Raw genomic sequence first — 26,433 nt, forward strand, 5'->3', positions numbered from 1 at the left:
GAACTGCTTATGTAGGACATGGAGTGGTTCAAGAAGAATTCTTCTCTGCATTTGAATGCCATTTTTCTTTACTACATCTTTCTTCCCGGGACACATCTTACTAACGCAATCGTTTTCGAAAAATGATATCAATTGTTTTTTCAACTCTGACAAAACCCCTTTCTTTACTCTTCGTGTATATTCTAAATTATTTTCACTGTCAGACAGAATTTTGTTGATCTTGTGAGGTACGAGAGTATTAAAATATTTTTGTACCCTGTATTTCTTGAGTATTCGGTTTCCTAGCACTTTTGAAACAAGCTGTTTTTTTTTCATCGAACTTCCCAATTCTTCTTTTCTTTTTCTTATCTGCTTCTGCAGCACATAACCAAGAAACAGTTGTTTTCTCACATTTTCTGACACCTTTTCATTCCCCACAAGTTGATCCACTTGCTTCCGTGGGGACGGAGATCCATTTGATGTTTTTTTAGCTTTTTCTCTAGCGTATCGTTTCCTATATTTTTCTAAACTCCTTTGTAACAACTTTATTTTATTTTCTTGTTTTTTGATGGTTCGATAAGCTTTTGCTTTATCTCTTCGAACCATTTTCCTTCCTCGTCTTTTTTGGGAAGAAACTTGTATGCCTAAACCTACTGGACTTTGCGGTGGTGTATTTGTCAAAGCCTCTTCAATTCCTTTCTTCTTCATACTTCTGATTCTGTTCCTCTCCCTCCAATATTTTTTCCACTTTCGGTGTTCTCTGGGGTTCATTTTGTCAACAGTCTTAATCTTTCCTTCTCTCTTGAGTTTTTCATGGCGGTCTCTATCGTATTTCCTTTTAGCTTCCAGCTGCTCCTCATTTAACTTTGCTCTTCTTCTTCTTTGCCTTTCCCTCGCTAGCTCTTTTTGTCTCTCATACTTTTCTTTGGCCGAAAGTTTGGAAGCACGCGCCATTTCGCATCACGAATTCTAAAAAAAAAAAAATACACTACGTCAAGCCATTGAATTATTATATGGTCCAAAAAAGGGAGTTTGACTAGGGGCCGCGACATGACATAGGACATAGAACATGACATAGGTGATAATGCTTACTTTTTGTAGAACAAACTTTATTTTTGAAATCAATGGGTGGGGGGTTAAGTGCGTTATGTAACACAGGAGGTTGACCTCGTTCACCAGTAAAATGTAATGGGAATGGGAGGTTAGAAAGTTGGATAATATAGGTTGAAATGTAAAAAATTAATAAAATCCTAATTGACCGTAATTTTGATTATTTATCATTGAAAATAAATATAAATATATTTGTCCAGGTTATATTTAAAGAATTTAATATAAAAACAAAATAAATACATTTATAAATCGCTAAATAACAACGTTCAAAAATCAAACAAATCGGTCACGATTTACCCATCCGGTCACGCGACCGTTTTGTGCGTGACCGTGTTGTAAGTTTGGATCTTTTTCAATTCTATCATAGAAATGCGTTGCAGCATTTAGCCATATTTGAGGTTATGGACAAGCCTACTAACCACCCATTTGGTTCCTATTTACTTCATCAGAATATTTATAATAGTATTTTAGTATTTAACGTGACCGTGTTGTTTCTTAATTAAGGTACTATGAGTATTTTACCTGAAATAATTGAAATAGTCGGAAGAAATATGTAGTTTTAAAACCAAAACTCAGCAGTCACACATACTACACCATTACTCATCAGTTCACTTGCCGTTTCGCGCGGGAATTCTTTTCACCGTCCTTCCACGGCCGATGTTCAGTTTCGGTGTTCCTTGACGTCATTGGGAGCGGGACAGCTAAAAATTGGAAAAAAAAGTCCACAGTTTCATGTCTTTCCCCAAATGCCTGTCTATTGATGGTGAAATAACTGATCATCTTCTATTCTGTGTACATGAAATAGTTGTTCTGCTACGTTTTTCGTTGTTTATCTGTTGAGTTAGACATAACCTTACACTTTTGGACAGTGACCGTTTTGTATTTTTAAGTTGAATTTGTTTATTAAAACTATATAAATATTTATTTTGATTCTTAAAACTAGATCAAATAAGAGGTTTAAAGGTAGGAGAAAATAAAATAACACAATTTGTTTTCAGAAAATATATATTTTTCATCAAATTCTGCTTGGACTAAAGTTGGCCTGTTTTGTGGTTTTCACCCTGTACCGCATGTTGAAACACATTTATAAAATACGTGACCTTGGATACCACTGTGACAAAAAACGGTAAGATAGCTGATTCTGCCTGTCTTATGAGCGACTCTCACATTTATGTGAGTTTTGAAATAGCTATGTGACTTGGAATGGTGTTCTGCGCATGCGCCAACTGAAGATGCACGCTGCATGCAGCGCAGGTTGGTCTTCAAGCTGCATGCTAGTAGCAAGAATAATGCTTGTCGCACCGTGCGAGATGCATATGTGTGTAACCGGCCTAATATAAGTGCATGTATACAAGACATTTGCTTGTTGCAGTGGTTTGATGAAAATCTCATATTGATCTCAAACAAAAAACACACCTTGTTATTTTATCCATCAGGAAAAACGAAAAAGAAAATATCATTTTGGTGACACAGAAATTGAAACCACTGCTAAATTCCAAGGGGTTTTGTCCGACGAGAATATTTTAAACCCCAAATTGGTTCTGTCTGTAATAAGTCCAGAAATTTTTCTTCTGCGTCAACTAGCAAAATCGCAAAAACATTCAGTCATGTAAGAAGATGGATTTGAATTTTTGGCAAAGGGAAGTGGGAACATAAAAATGTTACAAAAACTGTATCTTTTGGTAATGTTCTCTTTATTAACAAGTAGTAATGCACACCACTTGATCCAGAGAATGGAAACCCTCCAAAATATAATACAATAAAATTATTTCGATTCCGTACTATTTACAAAACATTAAAACAATAAAATTATGAACAGTCATAAGTCACAGATATAAGTCAGGCATTATAAAACAAAACAAACTCCTGTCCAGCTACTTATAGCTACAACTACTCGTGTCTTGAAAATTTTTACAAAACATATTTGTACATGTCAGTCGCTCAAGAAGTGGAATGCTTGGAGGGACGAACTGTCGATCTTCCAGCATCCCTCTTGAGGGTTGACCATTCAAGAGATACAGTATCAGACTAGAACCATTGTCATCCTGAAACAGACAATAATATATACATGCTAGACATTTACCAACAGATATTTTAATACAGTAGAGAGTGATGATTATCCTAAGTCTGGTCATCAAAGCTTTAGTTGACTTGACTGAAAAGAAGAAGGAAAAAGAAAAAGGAAAAAGAAGGAAAGGAAGACTGAAAAGGACTCTGGGTACATCAAAATGAAAAAGTAAATCGGTCCCGGGCCTAGGTCTTACCGTGCCACCTACGGTAATACTACTTCCCTATAGGGAAATTCACAAAAAAAAAAAAAAAAACAAGAATGACAAAATCAGAAAAATATGTATTTTTGTAAGCAAGATAAATATAAAAATATCATCAGTTCAAAAAATCTATCTAATTTTCCCATCAATATGAAATCTCCAAAATTATCCAAAATTTTAGTTGTCCAAAGCGAATGGCTCGAATAGAGAAAACCCCGAAACGGGGACAAAAGCATTATTGCCAGATGAGATTTTACGGGAATATTTTGTACCAACCCACACCAAAATAAAGCTTGCATTCTAAGCTACAGCCTGGCAATGATTAGGCTATAACGTTCGCCTGAACTGAACTAATGTAGTGAGAGTGGTGCAACTACATCAATTGATGTAGCCTGATAGGAGCGCTCGTGACAAAATCTGATTATATAAGATCTTAACAAAGCTAACAATCGACTATTGTTATATACAAGAGGTTAAATTACCTTTTTCTTTCCAAGTAATCCTAGTAGTTTTTTTGACAACTATGGCGTCATTGTCAAGCTGGATGTAAAATTTATCACTCATAGGAGTTTGTCAAGTCTTAAAAAACACACAACCCCTACAAGTAAACCTCAAATGTAAACCTACCAGTGATGAATTTCACGTTGAGTTTGACAATGATGCTATATGTGTTGATTTGTTCACAATGAAGAAGACTTAGGGATTACTTAGACAGAAAAAATATTTCAATGTAGTTTATGTTTAGTATCTTTGAGTTTGGATAGAACTAGAGATTTTACTCCCATGTTAAAAGTTGTATAACTAGTAAAGAAAGAAAAAAGGTAAAATGAATTCAATTAATTGTGTAACCAGCAATGTGTGTGTGTAATAGTGTGCTAATGTAGATTACCGATTTCTCTCATGTAAATTTAATTTTTCAGCAAAGCCAAACTGAAAGGACCACTTATTTGAAGCATCTCTTTTATCAGTAATTTTATAAAGGAGAAAATATTCTTGGATGCAAATATGTTGTGCAGGGATAAGGGCTCATTCAACAGCAGCCGGTCCATTTAGATGAGATGTCTACAATACCTGTATGTAGGGACTGGGCGGCTTGCTGGTGGTTGTATCTGTTCAACAGAGCAGCCAGTGTGTTCCGCACGCCCTCGGTGGCAAGACTAGAGCGTGCGCCAGCACTCACCGCGTTGTCCCCAGCGTAGACTGCGTGAGCGTCAAACCCGCTCTCACCTGCGGCACCGCTCACTGTCACACAGTAGCAACCAAGGTCTACTCTAATCTATTTGTGTTCACTTGGTCAAATTCTTTAATCCTTTCAAACAAGTTTTTGTTTATTAGATGTTTTTATGTTTTCTATTTTTTTAGCATGAAATTACAGATAATGTTCAGTTACAGAGTGTAGCATGTTGTGGACACCACTGGTAAAAGAATATGAAAGGGCTAACTGGAGTTTAAGCCCTCTTTTTAAGGGATTAAGGGATTTAAAGTTGCGGTCAAACTACATTGAATATAGTATAATTTTAATCGGCAGACTCTAAGCTTTGTGCCAAGGTCTGTTTCGAAACCTTTTACTCCAAGGGTCGACCAATATGATCGCTTGGAATAACAACAACATTACGTCAGCTGTCTGTTGTTTTGAGGTTTAGTTTTGTGTTTTGTAGTAAAATAATGCTTTAAAAATGAATATCAGTGACATTCGTCGATGTTTTGAGTTCAGTGATAGTGAAAGTGATCCCGACAATCAACTTGTTGAAAATGTCGACCTTAATCCCTAGCTTGAAGGTAGCAACTTGGATGTTAGCATCGAATCTCTCAGAGATTATTCTTCTGGTAGTGGAGACGATTACTCTCCACATGATAGTGAATTGGAGGCTTCTGATTGGGAAAATAATAATTTAGAACGTGAACCCGAACCGGAATCTGAACCTGAACCGAGGCCTAGGCCACCAACTCGAGACCCTATCTTGGACAACTGGACACAAGTTCGCCCACCAGAACCACCTAAAGATGTTATTCCCCAGTTTAAGGTAAGAGAAACTGGACTAAAAAATGCACCCCAAGAAATAGTAGCCTCATTTATTATTTATTTCTTTTTCTCACTGCTGGTTTCTGGCATAGAATAACTAGAGAAACTAATGCATATGCAGAAAGGGTTCTTAGTGAGGGCAATCTGACCTCTTAACTCCCAACTAAGAAAATGGAAAAATGTGTCAGTAAATGAAATGAAGAAGTGGTTTGGGGTATTGCTGAACATGGGCCTAACTGCAAGAAAAAACATAAAAAGTTATTGAGACAGTAGACCATCACAACAAACTTGTTTTTATTCCAAAACCATGCCTAGAGATACATTTTTAGCAATCAGTACTTTTATCCACATGACATCTGTGCTAACACTTCCAAAAGGGGATCCCAACTATGACCCTTGGGTTAAGATAAGGTGGATGCTAGACAATGTAAACAAATGTTTCAAACAATATTTTGTTGCAAAAAGGATGTTTGCATCGATGAAAGCCTTATCGGCATGAAACACCGCTTCGCTTACATTCAGTATCTGCCTAAAAAGAAGCACAAGCAGTACGGTATTAAGAAGTTTCAGTCCTGTGATAGCCGTACTAACTATGTGATACATATCGAACTGTATAGCAGCACCAACTACCTGATCCAAGAACCGCTCCAATCTTTACACAATGTGTGGTTATGGAAGTCATGGAGAAAAGCGGACTGTTAGATAAGAGACATCATCTCTTTACTGACAATTTTTATACTAAAATTCCCCAAGAGCTCCACAGAAGAAATACATTCCTTACAGGAACTATCAATAAGAAATGCAAACATTTGTGTAATGAAGTAAAGAGAGCAAAGCTGGGAGAAAGAGAAAGTATTTACAACAGAAATGGAGATGTTTTGTTGGTCGGATTTAAACAAAAGACGAGTAGAAAACCTGTTCTACTTGTGACTAGGAAACCACGCTTATACATAAAAAATCAATGCAGGGCTGTGCGAATAGTTCGAAAAACGAATCGAATCCGAATCTTTTTAGAGATTCGATTCGGATTCAAGAACGAATCTACTGTTTTTAACTGGATTCGGATTCGGAATCGATATTCAAATTTACTGGTAAGAGATCCGGGTTCGGATTCGATATTCGAATTTCTTGGAAATAGATCCGAGTTGGGATTCGATATTCAAATTTACTAGATTCTGATTGAATATAATTTTCAATATAATTTTTTAGACACTAAAAAACTACTTGTGCACTCCGATTTGCTGTTGACTGGTTCATGTTAGGAACCTGACCAACTTGGTGTTAGGTTTTAGGCACATTAGTGTAGGTCGCATTTGAACCCTATCTTGGCTATCAGTAAACTTAACCTCACAGTGTTAGTTGTTACTTGTATTAGTAATGCAGACATAGGCTTGTGTGGAGGATTAACACCGAGGTGTATAATAGGCTGGGCCTATGTTTTAGACTACACAAATTGGTAGTCCATCACTTTTAGCGAGTAACTTAGGCCTAGGTGGTATGCCTTACTTATGCCCAATTTTTTAGTTTCAAAACTTCAAATAGGTAGGCCTAAATTTTATAACTTTTTTATTTGGCCCATTTCAAGAATTTTTTTAAGCAATTCCCTAAGTTATTTCAGCCCCAGAAAATATGGTCTAAAAATGTGAAAATTGGTACTGCTGACTTTCCTCGGATTTGGATTCGACTCTGAACAGGTTTAAATATTCGGATTCGATAACAGCTTTAAATTTCAGATTCGGATTCGATCCAGGTTCGATAATGGCTGTAAATTTGAGATTCGGATTCGACCCAGATTCGACTCGGGATTAATTAAAATATTCGGATTCGATAAAATCTCTACAGCTATGATTCGGATTCGAACCAAAATTTCTGGATTCGCACAGCCCTGAATCAATGGGAGGGGTTGACGTTAGCGATAAATCAGTCTATAATTTATCGTGCAACCGACCGACGTCCAAATATTGGAAGATTTTTTTTCAATTTGATTAACAATTGCATGTTTAACGCATACACTTAGTAGCAAGAGGAAGCTTGCACAAGACTCCGATTCCGACTCTGACAAAGAATGGGACATCCGTGTATAGAGTGTATAAAATATAACTTAGTTCCCCTTATTTTTTAACAAATGGATTAGCCTACCTCATCGAGTTTTTAGGTTGAATTGGAGCTTTTTTATTGATTTAAACATTTATAAGATGAATTTTTTAAAAGAAAATTTGGTGATTTGAAGACAACGCATTGTCAAAAACTTTGTAAGTAATTTGCTTGCATGTTTTCTTGTAGATACTGTTATTCTGAACAAATAAATGTATGACATATAATACATTGCATGAGTTCTAACATGTTTATGCAATTTTATGCAAATAATCACCGTGAATCAGCGAATGGGTTTTCATCGTATATTTGTATGTTAGGATTGTTAGTTTTTATGTATAAATGTGAATACACTTGTCTTGTTCCTTATCAAATTTACTACAAATTGGCTATCTTTTTTTTTAAACTGAAATAACTATATGGCTTTCTTGTAGACAATTTTATGCTGAGTAAAAGTCTTATGATTTTAATCATTTTTTAAAATAAAGAGTGTGAAAACACCAAAAACGAATTAGTCCCAAGGCATAAAATGCATAATCCTCAAAGGGTTAATTATAAACAACTCTTTAAATTAAATTAAATTTGATTCAACAAATAGAAAAAATAGTACTTAACTTAATTGTCAGCATAATTGCAATACCAGAGGATTGAAAATGAAAGTGGTGTGACTAGCATTAGTTGGTTAATAAGACTGTTTAAACGAACCTTGAGGATAGAAAACATGCTGTTTCGGATCCAACTTCTGGGGTTTGTGCGAGTTGGCCCCAGCCGCTTGTCTCAGCTCAGAGCGTAGACTGTCAGTCAGCTGGTACGTCATCGGATCCACCTGTGACATCCCCACCATTACACTAACATTACAGTACCTATGGGCGAGTTGCCTTCCCATTACTAATTAAGAACAGCTGTGTCTGAAGGACTATTTTTTAATTGTCCATTGATTAAGTGCCTAATCAGAGTTAGGCCTAATGACTTTTCTCTGAATCAAGCTCGCCACTTTTTGACAAGCACTATAACCAATCAGTCTAGGAATCGTTCAGCTTGTTAACTGAGACAATTAAAGAGTCGAGTGAATAAAAGATACACGATAAAATATCACTTTAGATTAATAGAATACTGACATTTTGTCCTAATAGAGGACTTCTTTACAAAATATACTGAAGAGAAATCAGTTTATCATGTATTAGTATAACTCTAGTAATGTGTAGGTTGAGTAAGGATTACAAAAACCCGTGTTCTTCATTCTATTGGATCTAGAAATGGAAATTAAATGGCACTTTACTGTAGTGGTGTGCGATGCATCAAAATTTTGATTTGATTCAGCATGCATAAAAAATATTGGTACATCAATTTAGTCTCAATAAATACACATTTTCCTTTATTTTCTTTTTTTATTTTGAAGTGTAAATTTAAAATTCCCATGTTGTTCTAATGGAGAAAATTGTAAACTGTTGTAGTTTGCTTGTTTATGAGCATATTTTGATCAAATTTGGGAAATGCATTAATTTCATACTAAACTATTAACATTAAAAAAAAAAAAAAAAAAAAAAAAAACACACACCTTTTTACCCTCTCTGTTGCAGCAAACCTAAGTAGCCTTCTCGTTAAACTAATGCTATTTAAATAGGGAATAAATGTGATATTTTTAAGGAGACATTTTAGTGTAAATCCAATCAGGCAAATGGAAATTCGCTTAGCCTGCAGGTTAGCTGCGGCAGGGGTATTTTACTCTAATCTTTTTTGAAGGTAAATGATCCATTACAGTAACGCAAGTTGTAAATAAATTTGAAAGAAAAACATGCCATGCTGCATCGAATCAATTTGAAATTCTTTTCAATCACATCGATGCATTGAATCGGAAAAGAATGCTGCATCGCACACCCCTAACTTTACTGACACCATTTAAGATTGTGGTTGTGTTCAAGAGGTTCAAGTGTGGTAAGAAATAAAGCACGACTATATCTCATGAAACCTGTACTGCATGGTACATACCTCCTTGTCACTATGCAGCGACATCAGCTGTTGTACTCTGATGGGTTGCCGAGACAACAGTGCGTGAGCTATGCCGGACAGCTGATTCTGCAGTAGGCCTTCCCCTCCACCACCCTCACCCGCTATGGGAGGAGTCCTTGACTCACTGTGGTTTGAGGAGGTGGATATGGACATAGGCCTAACCCCTGCAACAAAGCATTATTTTTGGTAAATGGCTCTTTGGCTCAAACAATAACCTAATATTAACAAACCCTTGAACTAATAACCTATATCAATTTGGATGAGTAAGATGATTTAAATACAAGGTATTCGTTTTGTAACTGTTATACATGTTGTTTATCTGTCTGAGATACTTACTAACTACATTTAACAAAACAAGCAAGCAAAGTCCCATTTGTTTTAAGTGCTAATTTTTAAATTTTTTTTTCAGAAAAGGTTTTTAAGTACCATACATTACTATTATTGGATTAGATGAGTTTTAATTGTATTTATACACAGAATAATGTTAACAAATTTAAAACAAAACTTGCATAATCAACATGCACGGTCATAGTAGACTAGATTGGCCTTAGAGAGATGACTGCATAGTTAAACTGGCAATATACTGGTTGACATTTCGGATCCATTGCAGTAATTAATCTTGAGGGCAAGCTTTGATTCAACTGATATGGACCTTCAGTTAAACTTTGGCTTTCCTTGATAGTAAAAGTGCATACAAAAAGTTGACCAATATTATTTTGCTGGTACTACGACAAATTATTTTCAAGATTCAACAAAATTAAAACTTTCCAAAACTTCTCTGTGCACTGTATAAATTGTTCTCTTTCAAAACAATGACTAAAACAGATTTCTTATACATGTTGCAATTGCAGTACCTGCGTTGACCCTGGACGCAGGCTGTGGCGGAGTATTGGTCTCCAATGGTGATTCAAGCATAGCCTGAGGTCCCGCGGGATGATACATCTCTCTGCTCATGAAGCCTGCCTCCATCTTCAGGGCTTTAGATGAGCTACAAAAAGATCTTATTGTTACAATACAACCAAATAAGGGAAATGAATATAGATACAAACGATTTTTGTAAGGGTAGGAGACCTACCGAAATGGGAAAGTCCATTCTGTCACAAGAAGAAGAAACACATCACTTTACATTATAGTCGTACCAAAGAATTCTTTCTCTCTCCAGCTCAAACCTTCCTTGATTAAAAATTATGTCAGCGCAGAGAAATACTCTGATCTTAGTGTATAATTAAAATTTTGTGTTTCTTGTGGATAAGAGGACTCTTTCCCATTCAGGTAAGCCTGTTATCCTTACACAAATCATCCATATGCTTTTAGGTCTTTTAATGATTCAAGGGGGGTTCATTTACTGTTTGTTTAGTGTTATAATCTTTTAAATAAATTGAACTTATATCAGTTTCAATGTTGTTTACAGTATACAAACATTATTAAGTGTAAGTGATGCAAACTTTTAAGTACCCCATTCTATGAAATTAAACCATTCCCATTCTATGAAATTAAACCATTTAAGTTATTGTGATTTGTTAACCAATAAAAGGCTAAGAAAAGTTAAGGTTTTAATGAGCCTTATTTAAAATTGCAACATCAGTTATTAGGAGATATTAGAAGAGAGGTGTCGACTATTTCAAGAATCTGCCATGGATGTCCAATAGAATTAACAATTGCTATTGTGTTCAAAACATAACATTTAAAACTCTCTTTATGATGCTGTTCCATCTGTTGCTAACCAAGCTTTTAAATATTTGTTTTTACCAATAAGCGGTGGTTTAAGTATTTATTTTGGGTGTAACAGTAGGCCTAGAATATAATTTCTTTTCGACCTACCAGAACAGTATTTAAAAGAAGGTGACCAATTGTGCTCAATAAATGAGACAGTCAGATACACAGTGAACAACAAAACACATTAGTGTGTATGCAGAGGCAATACACACACCATTTAAGCAAACCACTATCAATAATACAGAAATTAGAGGTGTGCGGATAGTGAAATTTCATTTCGGATCGGATTCGGATCGGATAGTTGAGGCTCGGTTCAGATCGGATCGGATATTGGGAGGTTCGGATTCGGATATTTTCGGATTCGGATAGTTCGGCGTGGTTAATAATAAGCTGCATATGTATTTTTAACCTACAAAACAATGTAAAGCTGTGTAAATAAACTTAAATGACGATTTTGAACTATAGTATTTCAAATTAGCCAAGTCCACAGTTTTCTCTCTCTTGAAAATCACAATTCACAACATTTATTTTCAAAAGTTGGTTGCTTGAATTAAGTACACTAGCAGCCGAAATCTTCACAAACACCTTAGCTCAGCAAGACTGGTGTCAAACGTTTGGGCTTGTTTACTTGAGGTTATGATTTATCTTGTTTCCTGGTTCTCACAAGCCAAGGAGTTCGATCTCAAGTTTATTTTCACATTGTAGTTCCTTACGTTTTTGGAACGGATTATTGGGCTTAAGTGGCATTTTGTGGGTTTGCCAAGTGTAGAATCACTAATGCACTAAATTGGCTCTAGCTCACGATTTGATGTTTGGCAATTAGACTTTATAACTGTGTAAAAGGTGTGTATCCCTGAATTTATAAATTGCATTCTACACATATTCACTGCCAAACATAATTCAGTAGAACCTTGATGAACAGAGAATTACACTAGCCTAGACATAACTTCATTACCCCAAGTAAAATACCAAGATAATCTTTATAATTGTATTTGAATCGTATAATCTTAGTTTGTTAAAAATGGATTGTATGTATTGTTAAGCAGTATGGTCCCAAATTATTGTTTTTGATTTTGAAACATCACAGTTCATTTGACAAAATTATAATTGAAGCAGCCCAATGTCAAGTCACGCGCTTGTGCAATAGTTTGTTTACAAGCTTTCTCCAGAACATGGGGGAGGGGAGGGGAGGGTCTGATAAGCCGTCTAATGTTCACCCCCAAGAAGGTCCGACCCTCATTAGTGCCGCTCGGCTGCACTCAGTGTTTTACCCCCTGCTGTGCGCTATGTCATAAAAGCTGATAACGACGTTGAATGCGTGATAAGGGAAACCCAAGAAATAGAAGAACAAAGAGAAAGAATAATGACGTTGTTATCTTTATTCCCTTTTTACAATTTCCGTTATTTTTTGTTATCTTTATGTAAGATTTTATGATTTTGTTTTATAGGTTTATAAAATAATTCTTTTTAACTACGGGAATATCAATTTATAATTTATCAACGTGCTTCTCTTCTGAAACAGCAATACCGGATGCATAATAAAGGTCAATGACCTAAAATATCACGATTGTGCAATATTGTATTTTGATGTTGAAATTAAAATCACGACAAAAGTTTGTATATATCCATGGTCCCTATAGTTTAATCATTTAATATGTACACAATAAATGCTAAATAATCGAGGTTAGTTCTAACTTTATTTTTTATTATTCAAAGTTTCTACACAGTAAGACAATCCAAAGTCAAACCGGGCAATGAATACCCAAATACAACGTATCTTGTCCTGTGATTGGAATACCACTCGCCGGAAAGTTAGGGAAGTAGTGCAAGTCTATATATATAGCTTCAAGGTCTTACCCACCCCTTCCCCCTCCGGTCCTACTTGACTCACTACCCGCGCTCCTTTCGAGGTTATTGCCCAACCCCTCCCACCCTTCTATTGTGTTGCCTTTCTATTGTTTCTATTCTGACTTTTTTTTCGGGAAACATTTAATCTATTGTTTACGTAACATCACAGTAGTAGGCTAGATTTTTCTACTTTGAAACAGTACTGTAAAAAAACTATTACGCAGCGCCCCTAGTATCAGGAGCAAGACAAGCACGAGTTGACTTTAATTTGACCATGGTAGTTCTTTTCTGCTTTATGTCTGTTCGTTCCAGACGAATCTAATAAAGCAAAACAGCCGATAACGACTAAAATAGTTATCAGTATTGCATCATACGGCTTCTTTGCCGTTTGCTGTTAGGTCGTTGGAAACATATTGCTGTAATTTTGTCCTGGGAAACTAATGGTGGTTATGGAGGTTTTCTGTCCAAAACGTCAAAATATATTGTCTATCCGAAAAAGTCGGATATATAACGGATAGTGTCGGATATCGAATTTGGGCTCGACGGTTCGGATTTCGAACCGAATCCGACCCGATTTTTCGGATATCCGCACACCTCTAACAGAAATACATACAATTATTAATTATTATCAACAATGGAATTTGTAAACATGAGAAAAAACACTCTAAACACAGCCATACTCTTATAAATCATAAAGTTGTGTGTAATTAATGATGATTTGCATATTAGACACGAGTAAAGCATGGCAACTTTTTAGTTTACAGAAAATGGGATAGATTGAATTAATGAATTCCTTAATTTTATATGGCTTTACGTGTTCATTTAAACTTCCCTAACAATTAGCAATGAATGTTAACGCTTAACGCCAAATTAATTTTTAATACACAAAACGATGTTAAAGGGTATCAATAAATTAGACTACTAAAGTTTAACATGCACTAACATTGTAAAAGTAAAACAATCCTATTCACCAAAAGTGTAAAACTCTTTTAAAATCATATAACAGAAGAATAACACAAACAAAAATACCTGTCTCCTAGGATCCTTCTTTGAAGGGGAGAACAAGACGATCTGAAAACAGAATCGGAATGCACAAACAAACACAACAAAAAATCTAAAAATAATAACATGCAAAATAAAAATAAATATTTTTAACAAAAAGTAAGTAATACGCTAAACAGAGAAAAAGATAGCATCCTCAAACACTAATAAATTGAATCAATAGGGAGTAACTAGTAAAATTGCAAATGATGTCACACTTAGTACAATAGCTACGTTGTTTTATTTCCTTATAACTTATTGACAGCATAACAAAACAAATGAAAACTATTAAATTAACCGTGATGAATTGAAAATGGTTAAAGATCTTTCACAATCCGAAGGTTTTACTATAACTCAACAACAGTACTTGCTACGCAATTTATACTTTACAGTACAAATTTACTTACCCGCCCCCAGCATTTTCCATATTCTCATCGTAGGGATGCATTCTTGTTTGCATCTTTGATGGCATAGGTTTCCCTGTAAGCTCGGCCTCGCGCATCTGTCGTCTGCGCTTCTTACTCCACAGCTCGTGACAGTCCTGCCATGTCGGCAACTCAGGAGCCACCATACTACCAACATAAAAGAAACAAATCAGTCGTATAAAAAAGGGTGGGATAAAAGCAGTAACTAAACCGATACTTTCCAATCCGTGTATCCTAGAAGTAGCACATTTTAGTGAGGGTATTCAACACAACAGTAGGAGGATCGACTGAAAAAAAATATAAAATAGACTGATAAAAATTTACTTTGAATTCGTCCTAAAATTTTGATTAGATTTATATCATTGAATTCAACCTCAAAATAGTTCAGTTGTATGTACACTAACTTGGAGAGAAATAAGTTAATAAGAAAATATACTTTCTTCAACTCTGAAAACTGAATAAAAGAAAGGTGTGATGTCCCTTTAGTTTTCATTATCCCTAGCAGGTTTGATGACATTTACAACAAGATGTTAGGTAAGACACAAAACCTACCAGCAAAAACAATCTGATTCAACAAATCTAACCCCGAGTCCAACCGTACAATGAATAAATGAATAAATTAATCCAACCATGTGGCTGGCACTAAGGACTACAAATCCATGGCAGTGATGTCATGGGTACGCAAACTGGTGCCCGCCACTAAATTGTATCTATACAGTTCACTAGTTCATTAAAGCCAACAATTAACCAGTACCGTTCAGGATTGACGTTCTTGAGCCAGGCGGACTTGAGGGCTTGCTCAGCTGTGATTCGCTTGTTTGGGTCTAGCTCCAACATTTTGTCCAGCAAGTCGAGAGCGGACGACGGCATGAAGACAAACTCCTCGCGCAGCCGCCTACGGTGTGTCTTCTTTGGCTTGAGTGTGAGCCACAGTGGCAGTTCTATCACAGAGGGCCACACAGCTGGTGTAGGTGTCCCACAAAGCCGGGAGATGATCTCCAATTGCATAATCTCCACGTTGGCCTATGACAATGAAAGATCACATTAACTGTTACAAGCATCATAAGTATTTACTTTTTCTTAATTATGCATTGAATCAGGAACAGCTGACTTCTTTTTCTCATAGGATATTAAAATATTGTTTTGTTTAAGAGTGGAAATGCTGAGAGTGAAAGAAGGTGAGATATTTTGTCATACTTACTAAACAATCAGAATGCCTGAGAATTGGGTGATTTAAAATTAGGAGATAATAAATAATTCTTATAATTCAAAAATCTCACCAAAGACACAAATGGACGATGACTATTCTCAAACAATACAAGGTTTCCAATTTTGATTAAGTATTTCCTTTTTAAAACATTATAATAACACAATAATCACACAATTACTGCTGACCTGGAACAGAGGTTTTTTGAGGAACAGTTCACCGAGGATACAGCCACAGCTCCACACATCGATGGCAGGCCCGTACCTCTCTTCACCTAACAGCAGTTCTGGTGGCCGGTACCACAGGGTGATCACTTTGTTGGTGTACGGCCGCTCTCGGTCCTCTGCGTTGTAGAGCCGAGCCAACCCAAAGTCTGCCAACTTCACTTCCCCTCTGAAAATAGAGTTGTTTTGTTTACCTAGAGCAACTTAATATAGGTCTGGTCTTTAGGAGTATGAGATTCCCTGGTAAGACTCGGATGGTCATGAAACATGACATGGAATGTCCCTCTGGTGAGTCTGTTCAATAATGTCGGATGCCATTCTTGAGTTTCTTTTTTAACAGATTGAAAAGCTAGAGTTGGACAACCCCAGCTATACAACCGAGGTTCACCGTGTACATCCCGCGTCCGAACGGCCTCTTGTAGAATGGTCCGACGGGTTTCACACAAACTCCATACAGGGATCTCCCCTACATGTAGTTTGCACAAATTGTTAACAATGTCCCGTAATTTATGCTCCTGTTGAATGGACCTTAATGCCAACAAGTGCTTACAAATATTCTCACACAAGTAAGGTTTAGACAGGAAGTGTCTAATGTACATAATGGAACCACTTTGTATTACTTTTATTTGTAGACACCCCCTAATATTGTCAAGACAAGTTTTAAACACTTATTTTTCTAAATTCCTTTTAAGGTATTTCTCATTTTACTTATTTGATGAAAAACTTATGAAGAAAAACTTTATGAAGAATTAAAAAGAAAAAAATTGCATGTATTTGATTTATTAAGTTCTTAATAAAAAGTACTGGCCATGGTTCGGTATAGTTTATTTCGATTGTAAAAGCAATATAGAGGAAACTCACATTTTTTACAACTAAATTTGGTTTTTATTATACAAGTTTAAGTGGAATTTCAATTTATTATGAATACAGCTGTCCAAATTATGTAAAATATAAAAAAGTACATACATAATCTATATATATAAAAGGCAAAGCCCTCACTGACTGACTCACTCACTCATCACTAATTCTCCCACTTCCCATTTACCTAGGAGGCTGAAATTTGGTACACTGATTCTTTAGGCATTAAATAGGAAAACTAAGTTGTTTTTATTCTGATCGGACTCTCGGGCTCCGCCCCAGTGGCTCTGGAGTTTCCCATGTTAACCTTATGAGTACTCATATTTAAATTGAATTAATGAATCTTAACAGCTGTTTCAATTAAACAAGTTGGTTCTGTTCTATGATGTGCAATAGCATTAAAGTTACAAGGATTACCAACAAAGGGTGCAGCACTATTATTTTTTTTTTAATTTATGACAACAGCTAATTTGCAATCAAAAGGTGAGTGAGCGTAGCGAACGAACTTCAACCTGGAGGCGAGTTAGCGTAGCGAACGAGCTAACCTGAAGGCAAGTGAGCGCAGCGAACGAGCTCCAACCTAAAGGTGAGTGAGCGTAGCGAACGAACTTCAACCAGGACGTGATTGAACCATGCGAACGAGCTCACTTATGAAGTAAAACGGGGCAAAGCCCGCGGGTACAACTAGTTTAAAATATAAGAGTAAAACATTGAGTTGATACCAGTGCACTCAAACGGCACCAACTTGTAACAATCATCACTTATCAACACTGACTTGCTCTATTGCTCAATAGTTACAACTGATGTTTATCACTTTGTACTTTATTTTATAATTTATTTTATTTTAGTATATTGTGCTTGTTATAAACACTTGTTTCAAGAAATCTAGAAGACGTAAAATATCATCATGTCGATAACGATGATTTGTTCATTACCTGTTATTCATGAGAATGTTGCTACACTTGATGTCGCGATGGAGGAAGTTTTTCTTGTGGCAGTAGTTGAGCCCGTCCAACAGCTGTTTCATGATGGAAGCGTTGTGTTGCTCATTGAAGTTGACCATTCCTGACTCCAACAACCCCATCAGGTCATGGTCCATGTACTCGAACACCAAATAGAAAGATCCCTTGTCCTAAAAAAATGCCTCTTTTAAGTCAAAACTAATAGGTATAGCACAGAGAAGTAGCCGGGGCTCCTAGTATATCAGTTTGGGTTTTTCCTTGCTCGCTACTAGTATATTTCCGTCCCACCATTCCATAGCTAAAAGCGCACGGTTGTTCATTAAGCATGTTTCCTCTGTATCTTACTTCTCTGTGGGTATAGCTAATTATTAAATTCTTAACAATTTTTAAGATTTCAATCTACCTTACACTCAACTGTACATTAAAATTGATTTATTAAATTATTAAAAGCTCAACTTACTTTTCTAAAGTCCAGAGCATCAGACTTGTCAGTGACAATTTCTCTCAGGTTGACAATGTTCTTATGATTTAGCTGACGTAGAATTTTAATCTCTCGAACAGCTGTGATGGGGAATCCTTCCTTTTCATTCTCCAGTCGAACCTTTTTCAATGCCACCAACTCACCTAAAAAATATTAATCACTTTACTTGCTATGAAAACATTCAATGTTGCTTACAGTTTAAGAATTTGAAAATATTTGACCTAATTTTAGAGTATTGATTTTTTTTTACTTAAAACACATAAAAAAGCATAATATTTTTTAATTTAAGTAAGTTAAATTGGGTGTGGATATCCTAAATTTTTTTTTTTTTACTTTTGTGAACTTAAGAATCATTGACTCATCATTGCTGTTTTTTAATCAGGGGCATTCAGCTAACAATAGTATGGCTACCTATATGAAACAGATGTGGTAAATACTCCTTAAAGTGAGAGTAAAAAATATAGTTAAGTCAGTTGAAAAGCTTAGCCAATATGTTGCTGCATCAACAGGGTAATTTATCCATCAGTCCCCGAAACAATTTCTCACATAAGCTAGCTGAACTCTTGTTCATTAAAATACCCCCGCCGCAGCAAACCTGCAGACTAAGCGAATTTCCATTTCCCTGAATGGATTTACACTAAAATGTCTCCTTAAAATTATCACATTTATTCCCTATTTAAATAGAATCAGTTTAAAACATACTTAGGTTTGCTGCAACAGGGAGGGTAAAAGTGTTTTTTATGTAAAATGTTAATAGTTAGTAAGAAATAAAAACATTTTCCAAATTTGGGCAAAATATGTTTATAAACAAGCAAACTACAACAGTTTACTTATTCTCCATAAGAATAACATGGGAATTTTAAATTTACAATTTTTAGGAATTTTCTCCGTAACCATTAGGCGCATTATAACGCTTCAATATACTAAATTATTTGTTTTTTTAAGCTCTACAAAATAGTTTCGAAAGAAATTGCAAAATTTTATGTTTTTTGGGTCAAAAATGGGAAAAACCCATTTTTTCCCCATAAAAGCCCCCATAAACCCCCGTTCCCATGGTCCGATCATGCTGGTTCGCGAACTCGTTCGAATAAACGTAGGTTTACACGTTTGTACCAAATTTAATCAAAATCGGATCATTTTTGCTCGAGTTATCGCGCTAACGGACACATATATATATATATATAAATATATATATATATATATATATGAATTTGAACGGATGGTGTTTTTGGCCTCTAGGGACCTCAAAACGAAAAAAAAAATCGGTCCCGGGTCCAGGTCTTACCGTGAGTACTACGGTAATAGCTTATTCCCTATATGGGAAATTCGCTAAAAAAAGTAACAAGTCACTTGGCTTAAATTGACATAAATAACAATGATTAAATTGCATGGTTCTGTCTTTAAAAAATGGCTCACCAGTGCGCTTATCTCGAGCTTTGTACACCTGGCCGTAGGTGCCCTCTCCAATCTGTGTGATGACTTCGAAGACGTCGACACAGCGTTCACCCCAGTCATTGTTAAGCATGACATGCGTCAGTGGCCTTCTGCGGTTGACGATGCGAGGCTTGGTCAGTGCCTTGGTAGGGTCGTGCTTCGGCCGTCTGCTCCGTTCCGGTTTCTTGGTCCTCGGAGGTGTCAGAGTTACATCATCATCTCCACTCAGCTCCTCCACGCCAGCCACAACTGTGTTCAAATGGTCTCAATTAATTGCAACCATTCTACAATGAAAATATCAATTGGTTCTGAAACATTGTGAGTCGAAGAAACAGTAATAATTAGGGTTCATTAAATTTGGATGATTAGAAATGAATATAAACATTTCATTTGACTAGACAGGAATGTTTAAATTTAGCGAGGTAGTAATAACGGAGAGCATCGAATACAAGTTAAGATAATAGCCTATGTACTAAGATTACCTAGTAAAGCCTTGAGTAATATAAATTATAATTATAGCCTACACGTAAGATTTTTAACAGAAAATAGTTTTTTGTGCAACTAGTGAGAAAAGTGAGCAATTGACTCAATCGAGAGAAATCCTTACTCACGAGCCGTAGGCGAGTGAGGAATGGTTTCTCGAGTGAGGCAATTGTACTTTGAACTCGAGTTGCACATTATACTTTTCCTACAGTTACCATAAAACAAATAAATTGGTGAATAAACATAACCTATTTTTACACAGAAGTGAACTTTTAATATAACATTTAATGTGAAGTGACAAATACAACAGTACAACAGCTGACCAGCTGATTTACAGCCAGTGCTGCCAACATATTTTGCGCGCATACGTCGTTGCCTGCATGTTACGCGCTCACTATTTCGTGCCTTCACGTTGCAAATCTGGAGTGAGACAAAGTAATTAGAGTAAGACAATGTTAACATTGTCTCACTGATGAGCGAATTGGCCACTTTGCTTTCTCAAATCAGTGAGAGAACATGTACATTGTTAGGTAACTGTAGGAAATGGTATAATTGTTTAAGTACCTATCTATGTAAAATAAAACTTACAATGAACACCAAAGATTTAAATGAATTATTTGAGAAAACTTCAAGTTTGACGTTATCAATGAAAATCCTGCATGCGAATGAGTGGAGCCTAAGGTAGGCTACTTAGACAAAATAAAGGATCTATTCAATTAAATAATAATATTCTTTGGCTGTTTCACAATTATATTTTTCACACAGTTTGTTCCAGAAGTAGTTTTTTTTAGAAACAAAATAGAAATCAGCTAGCTTACCTGAGAAAATTAGAGTCCAAGGGCTAAACAGATACACAATAAAAGAACACAAAACCATTAAACTGAGATTTCATCCTTATGTAGAACTGCTTCACAGTAGGTTGAAGGGAAATTTTCTCTGAAGAAGTCGTAGGCCTACATCAGGACAAAATAGGTTTTCAGTGTTGTTTTTTGTGTTCTTTTGTTTATCTATTAGCCCCTGGACTCTAATTTGTATCTCATGTGGGTAAGCTAACTGCGCTCTATTCCTTTTCAATATATTCTTTACTCGGGAATTAGCCTTAAAACTGATTAGCCTGATTAACTGATTATAGCCTAATTACGTTTATATTATAATCAGTTATTCCAGAAGAAAATCAGCACACATCATCGTTGTACAGTGAAACTTTCAAATTATTGATTGGGGAAAAAATGCCAAACTAAAATGGCTTACAAAACTTAAATCAATAATCAAAATAATTCCTTTAGGCTGCAAGAAAAGATTAGGCTACCGAGTTTGGAAATAAGTCTTGTCTTAGGCCGACTATTTATTCTCTTCAACGACACCTTATGTTAACATAAAGACCTTTTAAGTTAAATGAAAGGAACATGAACTGAGAGAAAGTACACACTTGTATTCAAAGTGTAATTCCATAATCACCCAATACCAGTAAGGAATAATAAAACCAAAATTACCTGGAGGAAGGGGAAGATCCTTAATCCCTTTCTTTGGAGGCGTTTTCTTCTCAGGTATCGGACTAGGTGATTTGCTAGGAGGAGAATCAATGCTCTCCAGATCATTCTGATCAATCCCTGGAGGCATTGGTAATTTAGTTAAACTTTTAGGTTTAGAAACTAGCACCGATTTTTTCTCAGGTTCACTTTTCACAGCCACCGAACCACTAGGTTCCGATTTGATATCACTAGTTCTATGTACACTATTAACAACATCGATCGGTCTCTTGGCCGGGTCTAGTGTCACATTCACTTTGGGTGGCGTCGCCAGTTTTACACTGTCACTCTTCACTCCGAGTGTGGGAAGCATGTCTTGTGGGAACAGTGCCGTGGGGTCCATGGCTAGAGGGTATGCGTTCTCCCCAGACTGGGGTGGTTGAGGAGGTGTCTCCATCTTGGGCACCGGGATGTCATCGACGTTGACCCGCGGTGGTGTCCTGGTGGTGTCCTCCTGGGATGACGGCTGGTTGTTGTCCTGACTGTTGTTGTCCTCTACCACCACCACACTGTTGCTGTCCGGGTCTGTCAGGGCAGCCAACCTCCGCATCGCCAGCTCTCGCATGTTCCTGTCCTTAACCAACTCAGCAAACAAGCTGGTCTCGCTCATCTTCACCTGAAAGTAACGTTGTGTGTCACAAAAATTTACCTTCTTCTAACAGCAATAAAATTCTGGAGCCAAACGATCACAGAGTATTTTAAAAGTTTCTAAACGGTTACAAATAATAGCCACTTATCAAAATGTCAATAGGTCTTCCTGTTCCACTTTACAAAATTGATAGATCTCTGTTCAAAATGAAATTTGAGAATTAAAAAATAACACTTTTTAACCTATATGAGAGTAATCTGAAAAAAAATTTTAAAAGGTAGAACTAAGATGAATTTGAGCTTAATAACTAATAATGTAATTTTTCCCTAGATATTAAAACTTGTTAAGTTTTCAATGCCATTCAACAGAAACTCAATGAATACCTTAGCGGAGATTTCACGTACACGCCGCATAGACGTTGGTGACTTTGACTTTGAGCGAGAGCGAGGTCTCTTAGCCCGGTAGTCACGGGGGTAGCTGGGAGACCTGCTGTAGTGTCTGGCCGGAGGTGGCACTGGCGACCTGCTCACCTTTCTTCTGGCCCTGACAGGACTACGAGACAGCGAGTGCCGAGACCTTGATCAATAAAATAAGAAGTTAAAAAATTTTTGACAAGGCTTAGGGTACAAAAATATCTTTTGAGAATAATATTCAAGAATTTAATCATCTCAAATTTGTATCGCTGAACAGACAATCCTCATGTGAAAAGAGGTCTTTTTATAATTTACTGTCCGTTATCATTTTATAAAGTATGAGGTTTAGGATGTAAAATAGACCAAAAGGACCTAGATTTTTAAGGATTTTTGCTAGGACTATTTTTGTTTGTTGTCAATTGCCTGAAATTCTTTTGTTAAGTAAATTAGTTATATTCATCCATTACCTACTTCATTAAAGAATCAATTAATGACCAATTAATTTGTTTGTGTGTGAAAATGTTACTTACAAGTAAAAAAAAAAACACAATATTGCCAAATGCTATGTAAATGCTTTTTTTAAATCCTCACCTGAGTGGGGAGCGAGATCGAGACCTCCGCTTCCTATCTTTGCGTGCCTTGTGCTCCTTTCTTCTATGGCTGTCGCGACGTCGCTCTCTCTCAGCCTTCCTGCGTTTGCGGTGAGGTGGAGACACACTCCTTCGTATCACTGTGCGGACTGGTGACTCCTCCCAGCGTACTCGCTCGTCTCGCTCCATCGACGGCGTCCTCCTACGTCGGGGTAGCCGTACCAAGTCTTCCATACTGTCTCCTCGATATATGCGCCGCATCGTACCCCGCTCATACCTATGGCCAAGTTCAACACTTAAATCAGTGAGGCTAACTAATTTAAAAGATATTTTATATTATAGAAAATACAGTACGGTATGTATCAAGGATTATTATGTACAAGGATAGGGATCAGCTAGCTTACCTGGTATATATATATATATAGTTCTGCTAGCTGAAATCGTTGTACATAATAATCCCAATCAGCCAATTGGCGCTTCCTTAATTTCTAACCTATTTCACCATTGGATCCCACCTAACTTAATTACTATGGATAGAAATAGAAAGTCTATTTACATGTCAATGCTGAATGTATTGTAGTTGAATTGAGCTACAAACAGAATGGTCTGATTACTTTTTACGGTACAATACCCTAACTTTTTAACATAGGTAGTCAAAAAAAAAAAAATTTTAGCTATGGGATATTTTATATCACACAAACAATCACTAACAAAATGTAAGGGTGGAAATAAAATTTTAAACTATGACACTCTGTGAATAAAAAATGATAAAACAATAACAACAACAAAAAACTAAAGATGGTCCAAATAGACATAAGAATTGAAAAGTCATTGTTTTATTACAAAGCCTACCTCATTCTCTCCTGTTCTTCTTCATATTCCAACTGCTCTCGATGCATAATCCTTAGCCTCTCCTCCCTCTCATCAATACTAGGAGACCTGGACAGAATATATTTGTTTCATTTTAAAAATCTGATCACAAATCCTTAGTAGCTACTTAAGGAGTATTATGTACAGGGATAGGCAGCAAGCTTACCTGGTAGATAGAGTCCAAATTAGCTTTAGTACACAAAACTTGGAACCTACTTACTTTCCGTGTCCGGAAATAAGACTTTGCTTTTCCAAAAATTAGCTACCGATATGGCTTTGTCATTCGCTTGTAAAATATCATCTAATGTGCAAGACTGGTCTAGGCGTGAACAGATCAGCAGATGGCCAGGATCCTGAACAGCTTCCAGGAAGACTTCGAAACTTTGAACCAAAACAACAACTGTATATGGATACATACATTAAGTAGGACATTAATTTAAAAAATCCCATTATCAAGAGCCCAAGCGCTATAATCTTAGACGTTAATTTCAAACACTCAAAACGCTACAGCCTTTAAAAATAAAGAGTTATAAAACTTTATTGAAGATCTGATATTGTAGCTATAATTCGAAGTAGGAGAATCAGATGGCTTGGGCTTGTTAAAAGGAAGAAGAAGAGAACTGTATAAGAAGAATGTGGAGAGGAAAGCCAGAAGGAAGACGAACAATAGATTGAGATGGACAAAGCAGATGAAAGAGAAGGATGGAGGCACGTTGTTGGTGAGGACAAAAATCTTCTTGGATTTGAGTGGCCACATGAGTAAGTAAGTAAAATGCTACAGCAGCACAAGTCAATTGGCCTTACTTTCAAATATGTTCTATTATAATGTGTCATCAAATCTAATTGATTAAGAAGTGATAGACATGATTTTCAAAAATCCATCTGTTGTATCAACTAACCTGCGGAATGGTGGGGGACTGATTGATCGTCTTCTTATCCTCAGTTCCTCTACGCTTGGAGATCTTCTCCTTATAGGTCTCCTCTCCTCTTCTTCATAGCTTTCTGCTGTGTGTTTACTCCTCTGTCTCCTTTCCTCACCATCCTCCAAGCTCTCTGGTCTGTGTTTGCTCTTGTGTCTCCTCCTATCGTCCGTTTCCCCCTCTACAACTACACTTCCTGCACGGTGCCTACTCCTGCTAGACCTCCTTTCTTCACCATCTTCCAGTCGATGTTTAGATCTAGGCCTGTCGTCCCCTCTTTCCTCCCCTTCTTCCAAACTCTCCCTTCTTGTTCTGCTTCTTGTTCGTCCTCTCTCTTCTCCCTCTTCTAGACTATCTGCTCTTCTGCTGCGAGACATACTGTGAGACCCGATTTGTTCCTCACCTTCTTCCAAACTTGGTGATCTTAAAACATACAAATGAAATAAGTTTCAGTGTGTAAAAAGTAATAGTGTGAGATTAAGGATGCAATATAGAACACAATGTATTATATTCTAAGTTGTTTTGTTAGGATAACAGACTGAATAAGAAAAGTCCACTCTGGCACAACACAAAAAACTTTTGGCCACCTTTGGACCTGAAGACACTGTGACGCATAGCGGCACGCTAATTTTATATAGTGTCAGTGGTTTGCTAATGCCGGGCTGCATGTCAAGCTCGTCAGCCCACTACGAGCGAAAGAACACTTCCCCCACCTCCTTTTCAAATTCTCATCCTACTTCTTCCCGGAATGTCAAGATCACTGCATTAAATTTCTACCATCTCCAAGCCTAATTCTTAGTAATAAGTATAGCATAATAGAAATGTCAGACTAAGTTAGCAAACTCCTCAACCTATTTCAACATGAAAAACGAATACGTTTCCTCAGATGGATATTTATTGACATTTCCAATTTTACAGTCCAATCAAATTATCTCACTCAGTTACCTTAACAATCAATAACCATTTTCTAGGCTTAAAGTTGTTGGAAGGACAGTTTAAGTAAATTAGTTCTATTAGAGTAAATCAAAGCCTAGGCTAGCTTTCTGGTCTGGGTAAAACATCTTCGTCCACTGGTCCCCAGCGTTCTTCCAATTGCAATATAGAAATTTAACAGCAGAAACCCAAAATCCACCACCAGCTGCCCCCTTTTTCGCTTCAACACCCCTCTTCCTTAAACCCAGCTTGGTTAATAATATTTTTGGAGTACAGTATTACAATTTTGTATATAGTAAAAAGGGTTACCGCAATGTTTTTTTGTGCCACAGTGGACTATTTCCCATCCAGATAAGTCTGCTATTACACTAATCCTCAAGTCATATATTAATATTAAATTATATAATTTTGTGATTGTTGCGTT

At 36.5% G+C, this 26,433-nt stretch overlaps 1 protein-coding gene across 5 annotated transcripts in view; it reads right to left on the reverse strand.

Moving 5' to 3' along the window:
- Positions 1 to 2,764: 2,764 nt before the first annotated feature.
- The window catches only part of LOC128985959 (cyclin-dependent kinase 12-like), a 35,586-nt gene continuing 11,917 nt past the window's right edge, over positions 2,765 to 26,433 (reverse strand). For 3 of the 5 annotated variants that reach the window (XM_054405970.1, XM_054405967.1, XM_054405968.1), the window contains exons 6-22: positions 25,056 to 25,499; positions 24,139 to 24,225; positions 23,288 to 23,563; positions 22,667 to 22,859; positions 21,659 to 22,310; positions 19,665 to 19,931; positions 18,228 to 18,391; positions 17,741 to 17,937; positions 15,912 to 16,116; positions 15,271 to 15,539; positions 14,499 to 14,663; positions 14,080 to 14,121; positions 10,341 to 10,474; positions 9,466 to 9,650; positions 8,182 to 8,302; positions 4,431 to 4,601; positions 2,765 to 3,134 (exon numbers count right to left, since the gene is read on the reverse strand). In XM_054405970.1, coding sequence (XP_054261945.1) covers positions 3,130 to 3,134; positions 4,431 to 4,601; positions 8,182 to 8,302; positions 9,466 to 9,650; positions 10,341 to 10,474; positions 14,080 to 14,121; positions 14,499 to 14,663; positions 15,271 to 15,539; positions 15,912 to 16,116; positions 17,741 to 17,937; positions 18,228 to 18,391; positions 19,665 to 19,931; positions 21,659 to 22,310; positions 22,667 to 22,859; positions 23,288 to 23,563; positions 24,139 to 24,225; positions 25,056 to 25,499 — 3,577 coding nt within the window. In that variant the 3' untranslated portion in view covers positions 2,765 to 3,129. The remainder of the gene's footprint in view (positions 3,135 to 4,430; positions 4,602 to 8,181; positions 8,303 to 9,465; positions 9,651 to 10,340; positions 10,475 to 14,079; positions 14,122 to 14,498; positions 14,664 to 15,270; positions 15,540 to 15,911; positions 16,117 to 17,740; positions 17,938 to 18,227; positions 18,392 to 19,664; positions 19,932 to 21,658; positions 22,311 to 22,666; positions 22,860 to 23,287; positions 23,564 to 24,138; positions 24,226 to 25,055; positions 25,500 to 26,433) is intronic. The other 2 variants (XM_054405969.1, XM_054405972.1) reach the window with 2 other exon arrangements.

This window comes from Macrosteles quadrilineatus, unplaced genomic scaffold (assembly GCF_028750875.1).
Source record: "Macrosteles quadrilineatus isolate MER2022 unplaced genomic scaffold, UCM_ALF_1.0 Scaffold_2__2_contigs__length_208266976, whole genome shotgun sequence".
Lineage (NCBI taxonomy): Eukaryota > Metazoa > Arthropoda > Insecta > Hemiptera > Cicadellidae > Macrosteles > Macrosteles quadrilineatus.